The sequence below is a fragment of the Plasmodium coatneyi genome, chromosome 12 (genome assembly GCF_001680005.1).
Source record: "Plasmodium coatneyi strain Hackeri chromosome 12, complete sequence".
Lineage (NCBI taxonomy): Eukaryota > Apicomplexa > Aconoidasida > Haemosporida > Plasmodiidae > Plasmodium > Plasmodium coatneyi.
In genome coordinates, this window is record NC_033567.1 from 2,115,636 (window position 1) to 2,131,393 (window position 15,758).

Sequence of the window (15,758 nt, forward strand, 5' to 3'; positions counted from 1 at the left end):
TCCAGTTACACACTGGCTATAGGCTGGGTGCCTGCTTGCTACGCTTTGCCTTCGCGCATGCGGGGCACCTCCTTTTTTACAACGTACACTGCTCTCAGAGAAGCATTCCCCTATCGTGACATTTTTAATAAAAAAAAAAAAAAAAAGGGGAGGGGAAATATAGATCGAGAAAAATGCGAGATGGGCAACCTGCTCCAAAACGCTGAGACGAGCCGAGTCCACAAAAAAGCTGCGCCAAACCATGATGCGCGAAAATGATTGACTCGCTCTGCAAAAGGGTTATCCAATCCGATGAGCACCCCTACACGTGGGTGCGTCTCTGTGTGAGAGGCCTTAAAACAGTGAAGTCGCCTTCTCCTGTTCCTTGACGAGCATTTCGTAAAATTGATATATTATCGTTACGGCAAGTAGAATACCCGTGCCACTTCCCAAGGCTCCAAGAAAATCGGCCAAAATGGTTAACGCGCCAATGCACATACCTCCGAAGGCTGCTGCGGTGGGGATATATCTATTGAAAACTCTGGTTAGGGATGTGGGCGTATCTCTATATCCTCTCATACCAATTTGCTGATCGCGCAATTGCTTCGCAACATCTTTAGCCGAGCTACCTGACACTTCTATCCACGTCTTCGAAAAGAAGGCACATGCCACAAGGACAAAGGAAATATAAACCAGGGTGTGAAACGGGTCATTCGTTATATCAGCAAAGGAATTCGGAGGAGAGATATAATAAGCAATTCCACCAATAGGGATGGAGGTTCCACTCGATTCAACTTCCTGCCACTGTCCCAAAATATTTACTAAAATGCTATTCTTGAATCGTTTGTATAATATTTGTGAGAAGAAATATAAGTTGGACACTAAAGCGGTCTGCAAAATGATTGGGATGTTGCTCGTGTAGAATAGCTTTATCGGGTATGTCCCCTGTTGTCCTCGTACGCTTTGATACTTCACAGATAAGTCCACTCTGAATCCTTGGAGGTAGATAACAATGAGGAAGACCAAAATGGTGGCTAACAGGTTCGTAACATTTGGTGCATGGGTTCTATAGAAAGATTTTTTCAAGGCAGATATTTTATTCGATTCAGTAAAGAGGCAATAAACTAGAGAAATAATTGCTCCCTCAAATTCGATTCCCTTATCTGTATTAATGGTGGTTGGACTAAAGGACTTCCACATAATGGTTTCACAAATGTTTGTTGCTATAAATAGGGAAATACCTGACCCTAGTCCATAACCTTTCTGTAACAGTTCATCCAACAGGATGACCACAACTCCTGCAAAAAATAATTGCAGTATAATAATAATGGCATGTCCTGTTCCTATTTCTGATATGTTCCCATAAATCCCGCTAACCACATAGGCGATGGCTTCTCCTAGGGTTATTAACAATCCTAGTAACTTCTGTGCTCCTTGAAAAAGGGTTCTATCTTCCTTTAAGCTCTGATCTACGTCTATTATTTTTGAACCGGCCAACAGCTGCATTACCATACCACTTGTTACTATGGGCGATATTCCCAACTCCATTAACGTTCCTCTGTTGGAGGCCAAAATCACACGCATCCAATAAAACGGGTCACTTAATTTGCTCGTTACGATACCATACAACGGTATTTGGCAACATATGAGAAAGACAAACAAAGACACGGCTGTCCATAGTAGCTTCTCCTTGAATGGCAACTTCCTGTCTGGCGACTGCACCTCCGGCAGTAGGAACATAACCGGCTTGATCAAATTGAGGAACCTCACTGAAGGGGGGGAAGAGAAAGGTCACAATTGGCAAGTCAATCCAAGTAAAGTGGGTGGGGGAATATGCACCCCAGGATTGGGTAACACTACCACTTTCGTTAGTGCTCCCATAAATGCATACTTGGCAACGCATATGAATTAGCACACGCGGTGACCCCAAAAAAATACCACTCGAGCGTTGCATCCCTTTGGACGGGCCTCTAACCAAAAACGCTCACATGAGCAGACAACGGTTAGAAGCCCATCCATGCCGCTTGATCAATGAACCGGCAGTTCCTACATCTTATGCACGGCCGCACACAACGCTCGCACACCCCACTCTCACATTTTTATATATTCACACGGCGAGCACTTTTCGATTTTTTCTCTCTCTTACCCATTTTGCCTTATTTAGTTTTCTTCTTTTTCGCAAACCTGCTTCATAGTGGGGGAAAAAAAAATAATGAATAAATAAATTATCCTTGTTCGCGCAATGTACATTGACCAAGCACGTTCCGCGTGGGTACACGTTCAACGCCTAATCAAAATGGTGGTGGCACTTTCGCACTGCTCATGCTGCTGTGCATGTGTTCGTTGTTCAATTTTCTGGAGCAGGAACTTCTTCACTTCCCCTTCTGTGTTTCCCTCAGGCCCTTCAACCTTCTTTTTTTTTTTCTCTACTTACCTTTATTCGCTGCACAAGGTTAATTTTTTTTCGATCCGTGCCCTTCTACTACTTTTCCCTCCTCACTACGCGTTAACATAAATGTGGGGGAACTTTCCACAAATTAAATAATTTAACTAGGCAAAAATCAGTGACGCTTTTGTGAACAGTACGTAAGATGTCGGGAGAGGGGGAAAAGGATCGAGTGAACGTACGTACACGTAAAAAATGCAGAAAACAAAAAACCAAGTTAATAAGCAAAAAAAAAAGAGGTAGCTTGGGAATTATGACACATTCACTATATCATGCATGTATTATTAGTATGCATATTGTATGCAGAATTCTGTAAGCAGCTTTTCCATGGATCAGCACATAATTCCCTGTATGCCCTTGAATACCAAATGGTAATTAGCTCATTGAAGAACAAATAAAAAAGTCATTATCAAACAAAAAAAAAAAAAGCAAAAAAGAGGAATAAAGAAAAGGTAAAAAAAAAAAAAACAGAAAAAAAAGGAAGCAAAAATAGTGGTGAATACATATATGCTAATAATATATAATTTGGAAATTACCTAAAATGTGAGTGTTGCGAATTTATATTTTTTTAAAAAATCTTTTTTTTTTTTTTTTTTGTACGAACAGTCAAATCCATACGTGCTGGGTATGCTATGTTATACGTATATACATAAGTAATACACGCTTTGAAGTTTTTATTTTTTTATTTTTGTTAAACCCGTAATTTCCTTTCAGCAACTGTGCGCTATTCGTGACGACCTGCTTTATCGTAAGGATTGTTTCACGAGCACGAATAGAAATTTTTTTTTTTTGTTGTTTTTAAATCGTCAAAAAATGACTCATTTAGAGTGTTCACATGAGCACATAATTACGAGCGCATACACTAGTGTGGAAGGCCTTGAAACACGTTACGTGGTTTTAAACACGTGGTGACAATATATTCACCATTTTTTTTTTTTTGTATTTTTTAAACTCCAGCTTATGGAAACCGTTTTGATGTTTGCAACTTCAACATACGGGGAGAATTAACTGGGAAAAAATATCAAAGTAACAAGATCCTTTTCTTCTCCCCTTTCCCGGAACATTCAAGTTGGGCACACTTTTTTGATGTGTTATAAAAGCCAAGTTACTGTTCTTTTTTTTTTTTTTTTTTTTTTTTTTTTACCTTTTTGTTGAAATGTAACCCTCGCAAGGTGTTTCACAGTGTATGATTTCCCGCGGTTGCCTCACGTACATTTTACGTTATGATTACGTTTTGCCACTAAGGGGAACGGAAGAGGCAATCAAAGCAGAAAAGCAAAACGAAACCAAACCAAGCTAAGTCAAGCACACGTTAAACGTGGCCTCACTCGTCAGGAGTTCCGTAACGTGTGTCCTGTGTCCCCTGCGCGCAAGCAGTTACAACGCCTTATTCACGCAAATGGTTAAAATGACTGATAAAAAGAAAAAAAGAAAGGTGCGGCAAAATTTTACCAGCTGACCTTTTTCATCTATCTATTCCCATGCTCTACTACGTTAAATATGTAGAAAAAAAAACACAAACATGTAATTTTACACCAGCAAGGGACGACCTCCTTCTTTTTTGAATACGCCATTTTCAATCATGTAAAAAATTATATGTCATGCTTATGCGCCACAATTTTTATGTGTACAAAAGGGGAACTCTTCCCCAAATTGCTAATTCTTCAACATGGTAAGGGAGCAGTTCACCATTTAAGTGCGGCATAATTAATGTGTTCCCCTCTACGTTCCCAGAAAAACAAAAAAAAAGAAATGCCCCCATTCATTGCACACAATTTCAAGCAGGTTAAAAGGGTTGTAACATTTTCATAATTGGGTAAAATAAAATGCAAAGAAGCTCTGTCAGGGAGGTGGCGCCCTGTGCTAACAAAGGAATCACGTTCATTTGTCTATCTTCTATTGTCATATGCAGGATTTCTATAAAAACCCCTTTTACAACTACACCATTCATATAAAAAGGTTTAATAAAAAAAAACTCTGATTGGCGAAAACGCCTGTGCATTGATTAAAAGGCGAGCAACTGCTTATTGCCCCCTAGGAATTACAAAAAGGGGTGAATAAAAATACACATAACATTTCAACCATGCGCAGGACAATGCATTAAAATGTTCATGCAATCGGCACGCAGAACGTTCAAATTTTAACAAAAATGTGGTAGTATACTTCATTTCAGTGTGGACATTCTTCGTCAAACAAAGCAGACAAGGTCACTCACATAAGTGAATGCATGTTTGCCGAGGATACAAAGCAAGCACAGAATAATTACCACTCGTTTGCTTTCTCCCCTTAGTGTGGTTTTTTATAAGGGGGGAAAAATCTAAGCGCACAACAGTTGCGTATAGGCCCCCCCTAAGTGGTCAGTACGCGGAAAAATTAGTGTACCAGTGAAACACCAATGTAAAAAAAAAAAAAAATCCTCCTCTCCTTTTGCAACCGCCCTGCCCATTTCGTGCTTTTAATTTGTTTTATTTTTTCCGCTCTTTTTTTTTAGCAAAGCTATATGTCCCTCATGACAAAAAATAGAAAAGACCATTTGCTGCCTTCCTGGTACTCTTCTTCAACGGAAAAAAAAAAAAAAAAAAAAGTGCTGACAAAAAAGGACAATTTTTTTCACATAATTCTTACAATTTTTGCAAAAACGTAAAATGTCCTTTTTGCTCACTTCGTTGTGCTAATCTTCCACGCGAATGTGTGTGTATCCCTTTTTTTCTTCTTTTCCTCTTTTTTGCACATTCTCGTGGTTTTATCATTCCACATAATTACCGTTGCAACGATCAAAAGGAAAAAGTGAAAATATTATAAGTGAAAAAAGCTAGCTACGTGGGGGGAAAAAATTATGAACAGTTAACTAAAAAAAAAAAAAAAATAAACATTCTTTTTGATTTGTAAATAGCATAGACTTTAAGAAAAACCGGTTAGACTAATCAGGGCGCGCACCCAAAGGGTTTCTCAGACAGGGGGGATATGAATAAAGTGGCGGGGAGCAACTCGGGAGCAGAGGGGGAAGGAAAACACGGAAGCGATGGCGGCGACCGAAGCGACCACAGCAGTGGGGACGAGCATAATGCGAAAAGCGAACAGTCTGGGGAAAACGTCACAAGTGAGAAGGCTCAGCAGAATGACTCGGAAAAGCAATCCGAAGAAGGCACCCCAAATGATGCCCCAAATGATGCCCCAAACGATGTAGACAACGCGCACGGAAAAGAAGAACCAAAGCTGAGTCGCGCGGAAAGTAACACCATCGACAAAAGCGGAGAAGAACAAAATGAGCAAGGGAGCAACTTATCCACGACCTCCCTAGACGAGGAAAATAAAAAAAAAGAAAAAAACATTATTGCAAGTACGCGCGATGATTATCCCGTTGATGAGAAACCACCACGCATTGTGCGGGGAGAAAGCCAAAAATATGGAGGAAAAAAAATAAAACCCAAAAGTTTTAAACCAAACGATACATATAATGACGCAAAGAAGGGAGAAATCAACTCGAGCAGAAACAAAAAAATAACGAAAGAAAATTTAAAAGTAGATATGCGGGACTTCTTTTTTACCTCACAGGAGAAGGATGTGTACGAATATATTCCAGATACGTCCAACTACACCATATGTCACAATGAAGCAAATGAATTGTATAAAGATGTAGTCACCATGAATAAGCATTTTTTGGACGAAATAAATGTTAACATATATTCGTCCCCTCTGGATACCTACTTATCGAGCATGCTAGCCTCCGTAAAGGAAGACTCAAAACAGAGGGAAGTAAATCCTCTCTTTCGGACGAGCTCAAAAAGCGAAAATAACAATAACAATGACAATTTATCAGATGAAAAAAAAAGAAAAAAGCAGAGCGACATCCTGGATGAAAGTCCCATGAACAAACCACTATATTCATACGAGTTTTACAAAAATAAAATTTTTAAGCATTATCATAATAACGGTTTAGTCATCGAAGTAGATCCTGCTAAATTAAAATATAACAACTCTACGCAGTATGAATATGATCAGAATGTGTCGACTAATTTAGACGACCCTCTGTCTTATTTGCAAAAATTAAAGTGTGAAGTGGAAGACATAACTGCCTACATTCACGATTTAGCCAATAGGAAAAAAGAATCATACGACCCTGATAATCCATACGACAAATTAAACGAAGACGTAACAGAGCATGAACAAATTGTTAAGAAAATTATGCATAACCGTGAGGCACCCGAAATACTGCTGGAACTTTTTTCGCTAAAAAAGGACATCGACGATATGATAAATGATGACAATTTGAGAACACTACTGAAGTCGGAAAAGGTGGAGAAAATGGCACCCCAACAGGGGGGTACTACTCCTCCTGATGGTTGTAACAAAGAAGTGGTGAGAGATATCCTCGACCGGTTACAAAATTGGGATGATGTTTTCCCGAAAAAAGGAGAATCAGCCGATAAAAAGGACATACGTGGGGATTCCTTTCCAAAGCAAGTAAACATTTACACACTACAAAATGGGAAAGAAAAGGAAATTCAAACTGCCCACCTACTAACGCTGGAAAGAAAAATTGCAGATATTGAAAAGGCCTTGGGGGTAGATAAAATGGCCATGCTTCCATATGATGATCTGAACCATGCCATCCTGGATTTATACAATAAACTAAGCCTGCTAGATTCCAGCAAATTAGAGAGTGTGAAAAAAAAAATGCAAAACCTCCAATCTGAATTTTTGAACTTAAAAAAATTCAAAAAAGATCTTTTAAATATTTCCAAAGATCGAGGAAATTACGAAGAATCCATTGATGAGCTTTTTAAAATTTTAGACCTCTGGAAAAAGACTCACCATATTATTCCAAACGTGTTGGCAAGGCTTCACCAACTGAAACGGGTGCATGACAACGCGCAGTCCTTCTCTTCCAGGCTCGACGGTGGGCACAACGTAAATACGTTTACCTATACTACCGTGGATATATCGTCACAGGAAAGGCGTGACACCCAATACACACATCTTCATCTTCACTCCCCCCATTTCGCAGATTTGGAAAAGCAGCAAAGCAAGCTAGACGACACAATCAGCCTCGCCGAGCGAAACATTAAACTGATCAATTCCAAGATTGACCAAAATGTACATTTCCTGCAAGACACGTTAAGGAAGATGGAATCAGAGGGGGTTCCCTTATCGAATAACGAGTAAAAGGATGGACCCCCAAATGGCAACACAAAAGGGAAAACGGAAAGACCACTAATTTCTTTTTGCGCACAATTTAGTGAAAAAAAAAAAAAAAAAGAGCAGCCTTATTTTCTTCCCTTTTCCTCGGTTTGTGTTTCCCGCGCCATATTCCCCCTCGGCGAATAAACCCCACTTGGGGGGGAAAAAAATAAAAAGGGAGAATTAGCGAGTCATCATTTTTTCCCTTTCACTTATCCGTTCAAATCACACTTCGTATTTTGCGTATCACCAATTTTTTTTTTTTTTTTTTTTTTTTTTTTTTCACATTGTACATAAGCTGCAATTATTCCTCGCGGCACACCCAACTACGCTCTTTTTTTTTAGTCGTTATTTTTCCTTTTTCTGTTTTCCCCGGGGGAAATATTTTCCTGCCATTTACACACCTGTTTTCTGGGGAAAAGGCGTATGCAAGGTGCAAACGCCGGAGGAAGGGCAGATCGCAGGGGCTTAGGGGAAGCAAGCGGGTGAGGGGGATAGACGGCCATACGTAAACAGGATCTGTCAGCTCCCAACTTGACGAGTGATGCGTATGGAAGGCCTACTCCTTCATTCCGAATGACAAGCGAAAAGGTTCCCTTTTTACCCCTTCTCAACTTCGTCGCCCATTTGGACCAACAAGGGGTCTCCGCTTTTTCTCAACCAACGAGGCATAATCGAAGTGCCTCCAATTTGTATGCCCCTTCCTTTCTTTTAGCAATTAATAAGAGGAAAAGGTAAGACAGTGAATTTTTAGGAGAACGAGGCAGAATGGGTACATGCGGGGGTGATTGCGTTGCCGATGAGTTCGTCCCTTCATTCATCCATGTGATCGTCCATCCATCAATCCAATTTTCCTTTTTCCTGGCACCAAATGAGCCGCGCTCGTTATTTTCATGCAAAGTATCAAGTCAGCTATTTTCCCTTCCACTTTGACCCCGTCCAGATTTGTAACTTTTTCCTTCTCCTTTTTCTCGTCGCTATAATAATCACGCCAAGTGAGTGCCGAAAAATGTGCAAGTAGGGGCTGCCCCGCGATTGTGCCACTGCACGCGTTTGCTTAGCCCTTTGAAGAGGTGAAGCATTTCACAGAAATGAATTCGCCTCCCGCGTGTTGCATAAGTCGCGTATATCGCGTAAAATAGGTAACAAAAAAGATAAAAAGTCATTCCCATTCTTCCCAAAAGGAAAAACATAAAAATACTTTTCGCAGACACATAGTACTTGACTCACCAAAATGGAGGACGTGATTAACAACAACGAGGTAAAGCGGGCCCTGCAGCAACAGCTGAATCAGATGGTGGAAGAAAACGAAAAGCAGTACAACGACTTAATATCGTACATCGAAAATGAGAAAAGTAAGTCCAATCTAGAATGTGCCAGGGGTGCCGTGTAAAGGTGCCCTCAGGAGTGACATATTTATTAGTCGCCTTATCCGTGATGTGATTATGCCTCTTCATATTATGTCAACCCTCTTCCGCCATTCTATCACCCCCGCTGCGCAGAACAAATTGAAATCATGAAAAACAAAACGAGGGAGAAGAAAAGTTCAATAAACAGGATAACCCACGGTACGACAAACATTGACAAGTGGAGGAGGGGGAAGGGCGCCCACTGGTCGGCATGACTGCACATCGGTCTATCCACGTACCCCTAAACCCTGAACCGGGCAGACTTACCCCTACATGTGTTCTGCCTTAGCATGTGTGCAGTTTTTCCTCTGGCCTCGCTTCACCTATTTGTGTAGCCCACCTCGTAACTTACATCATACAACACGTTATACCCCCTTTTTCCCCCTTGCTGAAGAAATCGAAGCCAATACCGTCCTAGTTACAGAGCTGAAGGAGAGCGTGATGGTGAGACGTAAAAAAAGTTGGTGCACCCGGCAATTGTTAATTTTCCCCCTATGCACACTTACACATGTTCCTTACGCCTTACACCCATCCGCAGGAAGAGGAGAAAAAGCTGGACGAATACCCCAAGCTGATTGAAGAAATTAACGAACAGCTGAATTTAATTCTAAAAAATTTCGACTCCTCCAAGTTGGGTACGTCACCTGTGTGGAATTTGTTCCCCCGCTGGAAAAATATGCACACGTTTCCACTTTCCCGTTGATCATTCCCTGTTCACCAACTTGCATGACCACACTTCGCAGAGTACAACACGGTGAAGCTGCACAAGGATTACATTCAAAATGAGTGGAAAAGAAAATTGGGCACCCTCTACAATCTTCTCGGATTTGAAATTATATTACAAGGTCTCCTCACAGGATGTGTTCCCCTTGCGGGACTACACCCCCTAGGGGCATCGCTCGTCTATGTAGACGTGTAAAAGTGTGCATGTGTGCAGCGGTGATCTCCTTTAAACAGTTACAACTGAGTCTGTGGCAGGGTTTGCTTGCACTTTTCCTCCTTTGCAAGAAGAGTACTGATTGCTTATTCCTATCACCACCCTATAGATGACAAAATAGTAATCGAATTTTCGAATATTCAACCCGGGGACCCTCAGAAGAAATATCGAGCCACCGTCGCTTTGCACAACGGGACCTACGAAGGTTCGCCGAGTCGTTTTTTTAAATGACCGTCTCATCAAGGAGGGGCGCTCCTCTCATGCGAAGTGGCAAGCAAGTTTTATGTATGCACGTTAAGAATACACAGCTCCACTTAACTCCTTTTCCGTTGTCCTCCCCCGTAGCCATCGAAACCGCGCCGCGACTGAACAAATTTGACGATTATGTGAATGGCCTAAATAAGGGACTGCCCTTCACAACCTTCTGCTGCTTACTCAGAAAGTCTTTCAAAGAATTAAAATAGTGCTTAACAAAAATGTGTCCAACGTTTTGGTTTCCTTTTTTGGGGGGCACTCACCTTCGCAAGGAGTTCCACTCTGCAACTATCTGCATCGTCAAATGGTGCGCACATTTTTTTTTTTTTTTTGCGTAATTGTGATTTTTAAAATGGAAAAAAATGGCAGGAACGATTTCTTTTCAACTCCTTTGATTATCATACAATTTGATAAAACGGAACACAGTTTGTGAAAATGCTAATCTGATATTTCCCGTGGGCGGAAGGGAAGTTCTCTTTATTTTGGTGAACTTATGTTTACTTACGCTTACGTCCATTTTGATTGCAGGAACCCCTTCCCGGGTTAACCAGCAGGGGGATATACCCCCAATGTGCACACGTTGTCCACCGTAATCCAACTCGGCTGCAAATGAGGATTCTTCTCTTTCCATTTGATTAAGTGGCGCAGTCGATTCACCCAGACATGGGAAGATCATCTGCCGGCCGGTCTACTATAATTGCATTGGTGATTCAAAATTTTCACGTGCGGGAAGGAATGCATCCTTTGCGCATTCGTTCAAGTAGTTTTTTTTTTTTTTCTTGTAAAGTGTGTAAAAAGCGGAAGAACACGTGGTGCAAACGATGTGGTGATGATAGCGGTGACAAGAGGTAGGGGTAACAACATGGAGATGCCTCCAAATGGGGCCGTTTCCCATGTGGGCCCCTTCACAAATTGGTGGGATGCATGAAAAAGGGAACCTCCTTTAGGGAGCTCTTCAACTCGAGCCCATGCGAAGGAGACAACAGTGAATGAACATAGTTCGAATTTTCATAGGTCAAGAATAAATGATTTGGAGTGTCCACAAATTTGTAAATTTGATCAAAGGATAGCGTTTTGTAGTAATACGGTCCTACATTGGCTTTTGAGTCCTCCCCTGTGGAAAAAAGGTCTCCTCCCAAGTTGGATGCGCCACTACATTCCGCACTGACGTTAGGTGATGAAACTAACATGTCTGAATAATTCCTCTTTCCAGCTGTTATGTCTTCATAGTAATGAAAAAATGTTTTAAATTGTCTTTTATCACACCACCTCCACATGTTCAGAAAGGAAGTAGGTAAGTTACACCCTTCCAAATCTGTCTCCCTTCCATCCTTTACAATAGTATAAATGAATGACTCATCGGAAAGGATTTTATCTTTTACGAAGTTATCCTCTCCTTGATTTAATTCCTCCTTCTTGCGTGTCACCAACGGATTTAAAATAATGTTGTCGTGAAAACCACTGTACTTCTTATTACTGCAGTAGAATCTGGAGTTATAATTTCGCTTCAGATTTAGCAGGTAAAGAATCTTCTCATTTTCCCTAGAAGTGTGCGTTTCCGTGATGGGACTCTCGTAATGCAGACACGTGGAGGGGTACTTGTACCTCAGGTCAAATAGAAAAATGGAGTTGTTTGAATTTAGGGAAGTTAGTGATATGCCCGTTAGACTAAAATCATGGAAATAATTTTCGCTGTTAAAATATTTTTTATCATTATCGTAATCTATTAGGTTGTAATTCACGTAGGAGACATAGTTTGACATTCTCCTGTCATCAATGAGGATGTTCTTTTTGCTCATAACTAGGTTCGTATTATAATCGAAGCGAGCAATTTTCTTCAAATCTTCCATCAGCTTTTTTTCGCTTTCTACCGTGCCGCTTTCCAAATCTATGCGGTAGCATATGGCTTGGTTAAGCCCCACGCTGCACTTCCCCTGGTCACTCATAACTATGTTTTTCACTTTTCCTCCTTCGCTGATTCGCTGTGCGTCCATCTGAACGATTCGCTTCGCCGATATAGGCTTCGTTCCTGCGGTGGAGTAGCAAAACAAGGGAAAACAATTACAGTTAAATCAAGCACGGCGTATAATTTACAAGCTGCTTCTCCCATACGGGGGGAACAACACACACACACAGAGTGATGACGCATCCACTAGACGTACCTTCCAAAGAAAAGGAGTAAATGGCCGACTCGTCCGCCACCACAAATGTGTCATCCCTCAGGTTCACTGTATCCCTGGGGAAGAGGGCGTCCTTCCCCTCCAAGGTTATCTGCCCCTCCAGCAAACGAGTAGGAAGCAACGAATTCACATCGTCGATCTTCCACAAATTTACACACCCACATTTGTCCATCGAGAGGAAGGAACTAAACGAGGGGTACAACTGACTCTGCTTGTTATGAATCAATTTTAGTAAACCTGTGTTCGGACCATTTGACGACCCCCTCGTCTTGTGCATAAAATAATTCTCATGCACGTAGTTGCTTTTCAAGTTCCATCTCCTCTGTACATGTTTCTTTAACTTTATTTTATACTCAAAAGAGCTGATTTTATTTCCATAGGGAAAAATATCGTCGTAAAAAACGTCCCTCCTGTTGGTCCTGCTGGAGCTATGTTTAAATTTTTCATCGGAGGTGCAAAAAGTTACACCCTCCCTGTTCTCCTTGCTTAAATAGATTCGTATAAATTCATACAAACTGAACAAGTACCTCATGTTCATAATATTGTTCGTGTGAAGTACCTTTTCTCCATTTTTTACAATCTTCTTTGCTTTCTCCAGGGGGTTACCACTACTACTCTGGTGTGTATCCCCGGATGGTGTTCCTCCCTCCTTTGTTCGGTATTTATTTTCCATGGGGTTATTCTCTGCAGCGCCTTCTCCCATTCCTGTATCCGTTGTGAGATCATAACGGGGGGATACCCCATCTTGTCCACCCGAATATCCACCTCTGAATTTTTCTGCTTCATTTAAAGTGGGTTCAGGGTTTAGGGTTTGCCCACCGATGAGGGACTCGTAAGTGAGTAGCTCCCTCTTCTGGTCAAAACGACTCTCCCAACTGTCCTCCATACAGTTCGACCCCTTCAAAATATAAAACTGGTACTCTTTATTCTCATTTAAAAAACGTATAATGTCCTTAACATTCTGTCTGAACGGATTCACGTGGACATTAAGGTAGAAAAATTTATTGAATATTTCGTAGGAGCATTTGCACAGGGGCATTAACTTGATTAGCTCGTTATAGGTGAAGAACTCACTTAACAGGAGGAAGTACAAAAAATTATTCATCATCCTTATTAGGGGGTTCCTAAAATTGACATCCTCAACATCACTATAGTGGTCGCTGGTTTGCGAGGGAAGCCGTCCACTCAGCGGGGATCCCACGTCCCTATTGGCTCCTTTTCCATCATGCTTCCTGGCGTCACGTGAGGGGGAACTACTCTTTACACCACTTTGGAAAGGGCTCTGCCCTCTGTCCTGGTCGGCCAATGCGGCAACTGCCCCCTTCAACATAACCCCTTCACTAGCATTGCTGTCACTTCTGCTTCTCCCAACGTAGTTTATTTTTCTTTTTCTTTTAATAGGCTTCTCTTGCACACAATTTAGCGAAGCGTACATGCGAAAACTTATCTTGTTCCAATTCGTGTAATAATTCGTATAGCTGTATTTATTAAACGGCACCAGGAAGTACACAAAGGAGTTTCTATCAAACAGGGACTCCATTATGTAATTCGTTTTATACCCCTCATAAAGGGAGTAATACGAATTGTCATCATTTGACACGTATTCTAAGCAACTCGAATCTTCCTCCGTGTCGTCGTCTTCCTCGTCATCTTCATCATCATCGTCATCCTGTTCACTTCCAGACGTCATCACCACTTTATTTGGGCCATTCCTACCATTTGGAGCCCCTCCTCGAAGGATGTTATTTTTTACGTTATAACTGAGGCGCGTGTTACCAAATGACCACACGATATCCTTCTCTCCAGCGGGGTGATCATTTATAGCGGCCCCCTTATGGAAGCCGCTGTCCCTCTCCTCCACACCGCACGGAGCGGTCCTACTCAATCCACCCACAGATAGTTTGCTTACCTCATTTTCATTTTTCCTACATTCGTAAAATGAATTAAAATCGTCATTCTTCTTTACCATTTTGTCCAACTGGAAAGTGCCCATGTGTTTTCTTTTTTTTAACCCTACTGCTTAATCGTTAGGTTACTTTTTATTTTGGCATGAAGGAGAGATGGATGCTTCTTTGCCCATTATACACACTACACACGTGACAATGGGTATCCAAAGTTACATGGACGGGTGGGGTGACCAAACAGGATGCGCCTCCACGCGAACAACTCAAATTGGGGAAAGCAGACAATTGTGGACAGCCGACTCCCTTAGACGCAGCGAAAACCGTTATACAGTTCTACACTGGTACATCGTCCACGCGACGGTGACACACACACACATTGGCATATAATGACGTTAAATATACAAACGGGGGGGCTCCTTCCCAAACGCAAAAAAAAAGAGAGGCAAAACTCGTCTGTTAAAAGGGAAGGGGACACTTTTGTGCGTCTCCAAAGGAATATTTCAAAAATGGGGCAAAATGGACAAAGGAAGTGATCAACTAAAGGGTGTGTGTGTGGGGGGAGAAGTGTACCCCTCCACGTGCTGCCAATTCTTGTGGATTAAAGCAAAACTGATTAAGCGTTTTTTTTAAACTGTTCCGTTACTCGTGCAACTGGAAGGATATGAAGGACCATCGATTTGTGGAAAACGAAATGCTTCAATCGCTTGGGCCAGCCTTCCACGAATACATGTATGACCGGGCATACGCTGAATTCTACGCACAACAGTGTGGAGAGGGTCTCTCAACGGGGTTAACTCGGAAAAGCGGGAAAAAAAAAAAAAAAAAAAAAAGCGTCGTGAAAAGGTGGCAAGGCGAAAAGAGAGGTGATGCGCAATAGGCGTACCACCGTGTTACACTTTCGCCCTTCTCCAAACAGTTTGTTGATGTCCCCACTTTTCTGCGGCGAAAAAAATGGCACTGACACTGAATCAGATGAGGTACACAGGTGTATCGTCCCCTCTTTCCCCTTATATGAAGATGAATAACTTGGGCAAATTATCAACTCCGGAAGGGGAAGGAAGTATGGATACACGCCATGCTCACACGGTTAGGGTTCTCAAGCACATATAAAAAGTAAATAAAAAAAAAAAGGGAGAGCCTAACAAATTTAAAAAGCTTTTTTTTTTTTCACATGCTTCTGTTAGGTTCTCACGGTGCTACATGAATTCATGTTACATTTGCCCATCCCTTCGTGCAAGTAATGTATGCACGTTCATAGATACACATATCAATAAGAATACATATGTTCGGTAGGCCCCCCTTGGGATTTCACTAAAGCCGTGTCAGAGAAAAAACAGAAAGTTTATTCCCCCCTATTAGGCAATTAAAATAAAGTGCGCACAAGTTGGTGTATCCCTTCTACATTTTTTGAAGATTATGGATTAACCATTTGTGAGGGCCAGAGAGTGGAGGGGAAAAAACAAAAAT

General features: G+C 41.5%; 4 protein-coding genes across 4 annotated transcripts; 2 read left to right on the top strand and 2 right to left on the bottom strand.

Annotated features, from left to right (window-relative positions):
* Positions 1–333: 333 nt before the first annotated feature.
* Positions 334–2,129, bottom strand: PCOAH_00041280 (Preprotein translocase; the record flags this gene model as incomplete). The annotated part of the gene is made up of 2 exons (XM_020060916.1): positions 334–1,748; positions 2,126–2,129. The coding sequence occupies 2 exons, from the start codon at positions 2,127–2,129 to the stop codon at positions 334–336; spliced, it is 1,419 nt and encodes a 472-aa protein (XP_019916445.1).
* Positions 2,130–5,389: 3,260 nt separating this feature from the next.
* On the top strand, positions 5,390–7,591 carry PCOAH_00041290 (Uncharacterized protein; the record flags this gene model as incomplete). The annotated part of the gene is made up of 2 exons (XM_020060917.1): positions 5,390–7,325; positions 7,434–7,591. The coding sequence occupies 2 exons, from the start codon at positions 5,390–5,392 to the stop codon at positions 7,589–7,591; spliced, it is 2,094 nt and encodes a 697-aa protein (XP_019916155.1).
* Positions 7,592–8,840: 1,249 nt separating this feature from the next.
* Positions 8,841–10,416, top strand: PCOAH_00041300 (Uncharacterized protein; the record flags this gene model as incomplete). Its single annotated transcript, XM_020060918.1, has 7 exons — positions 8,841–8,961; positions 9,109–9,174; positions 9,410–9,459; positions 9,554–9,650; positions 9,759–9,875; positions 10,062–10,157; positions 10,298–10,416. The coding sequence occupies 7 exons, from the start codon at positions 8,841–8,843 to the stop codon at positions 10,414–10,416; spliced, it is 666 nt and encodes a 221-aa protein (XP_019917027.1).
* Positions 10,417–11,112: 696 nt separating this feature from the next.
* Positions 11,113–14,380, bottom strand: PCOAH_00041310 (Uncharacterized protein; the record flags this gene model as incomplete). The annotated part of the gene is made up of 2 exons (XM_020060919.1): positions 11,113–12,236; positions 12,370–14,380. 2 exons carry the CDS (start codon positions 14,378–14,380, stop codon positions 11,113–11,115), a joined length of 3,135 nt encoding a protein of 1,044 aa, XP_019916273.1.
* Positions 14,381–15,758: the final 1,378 nt, after the last annotated feature.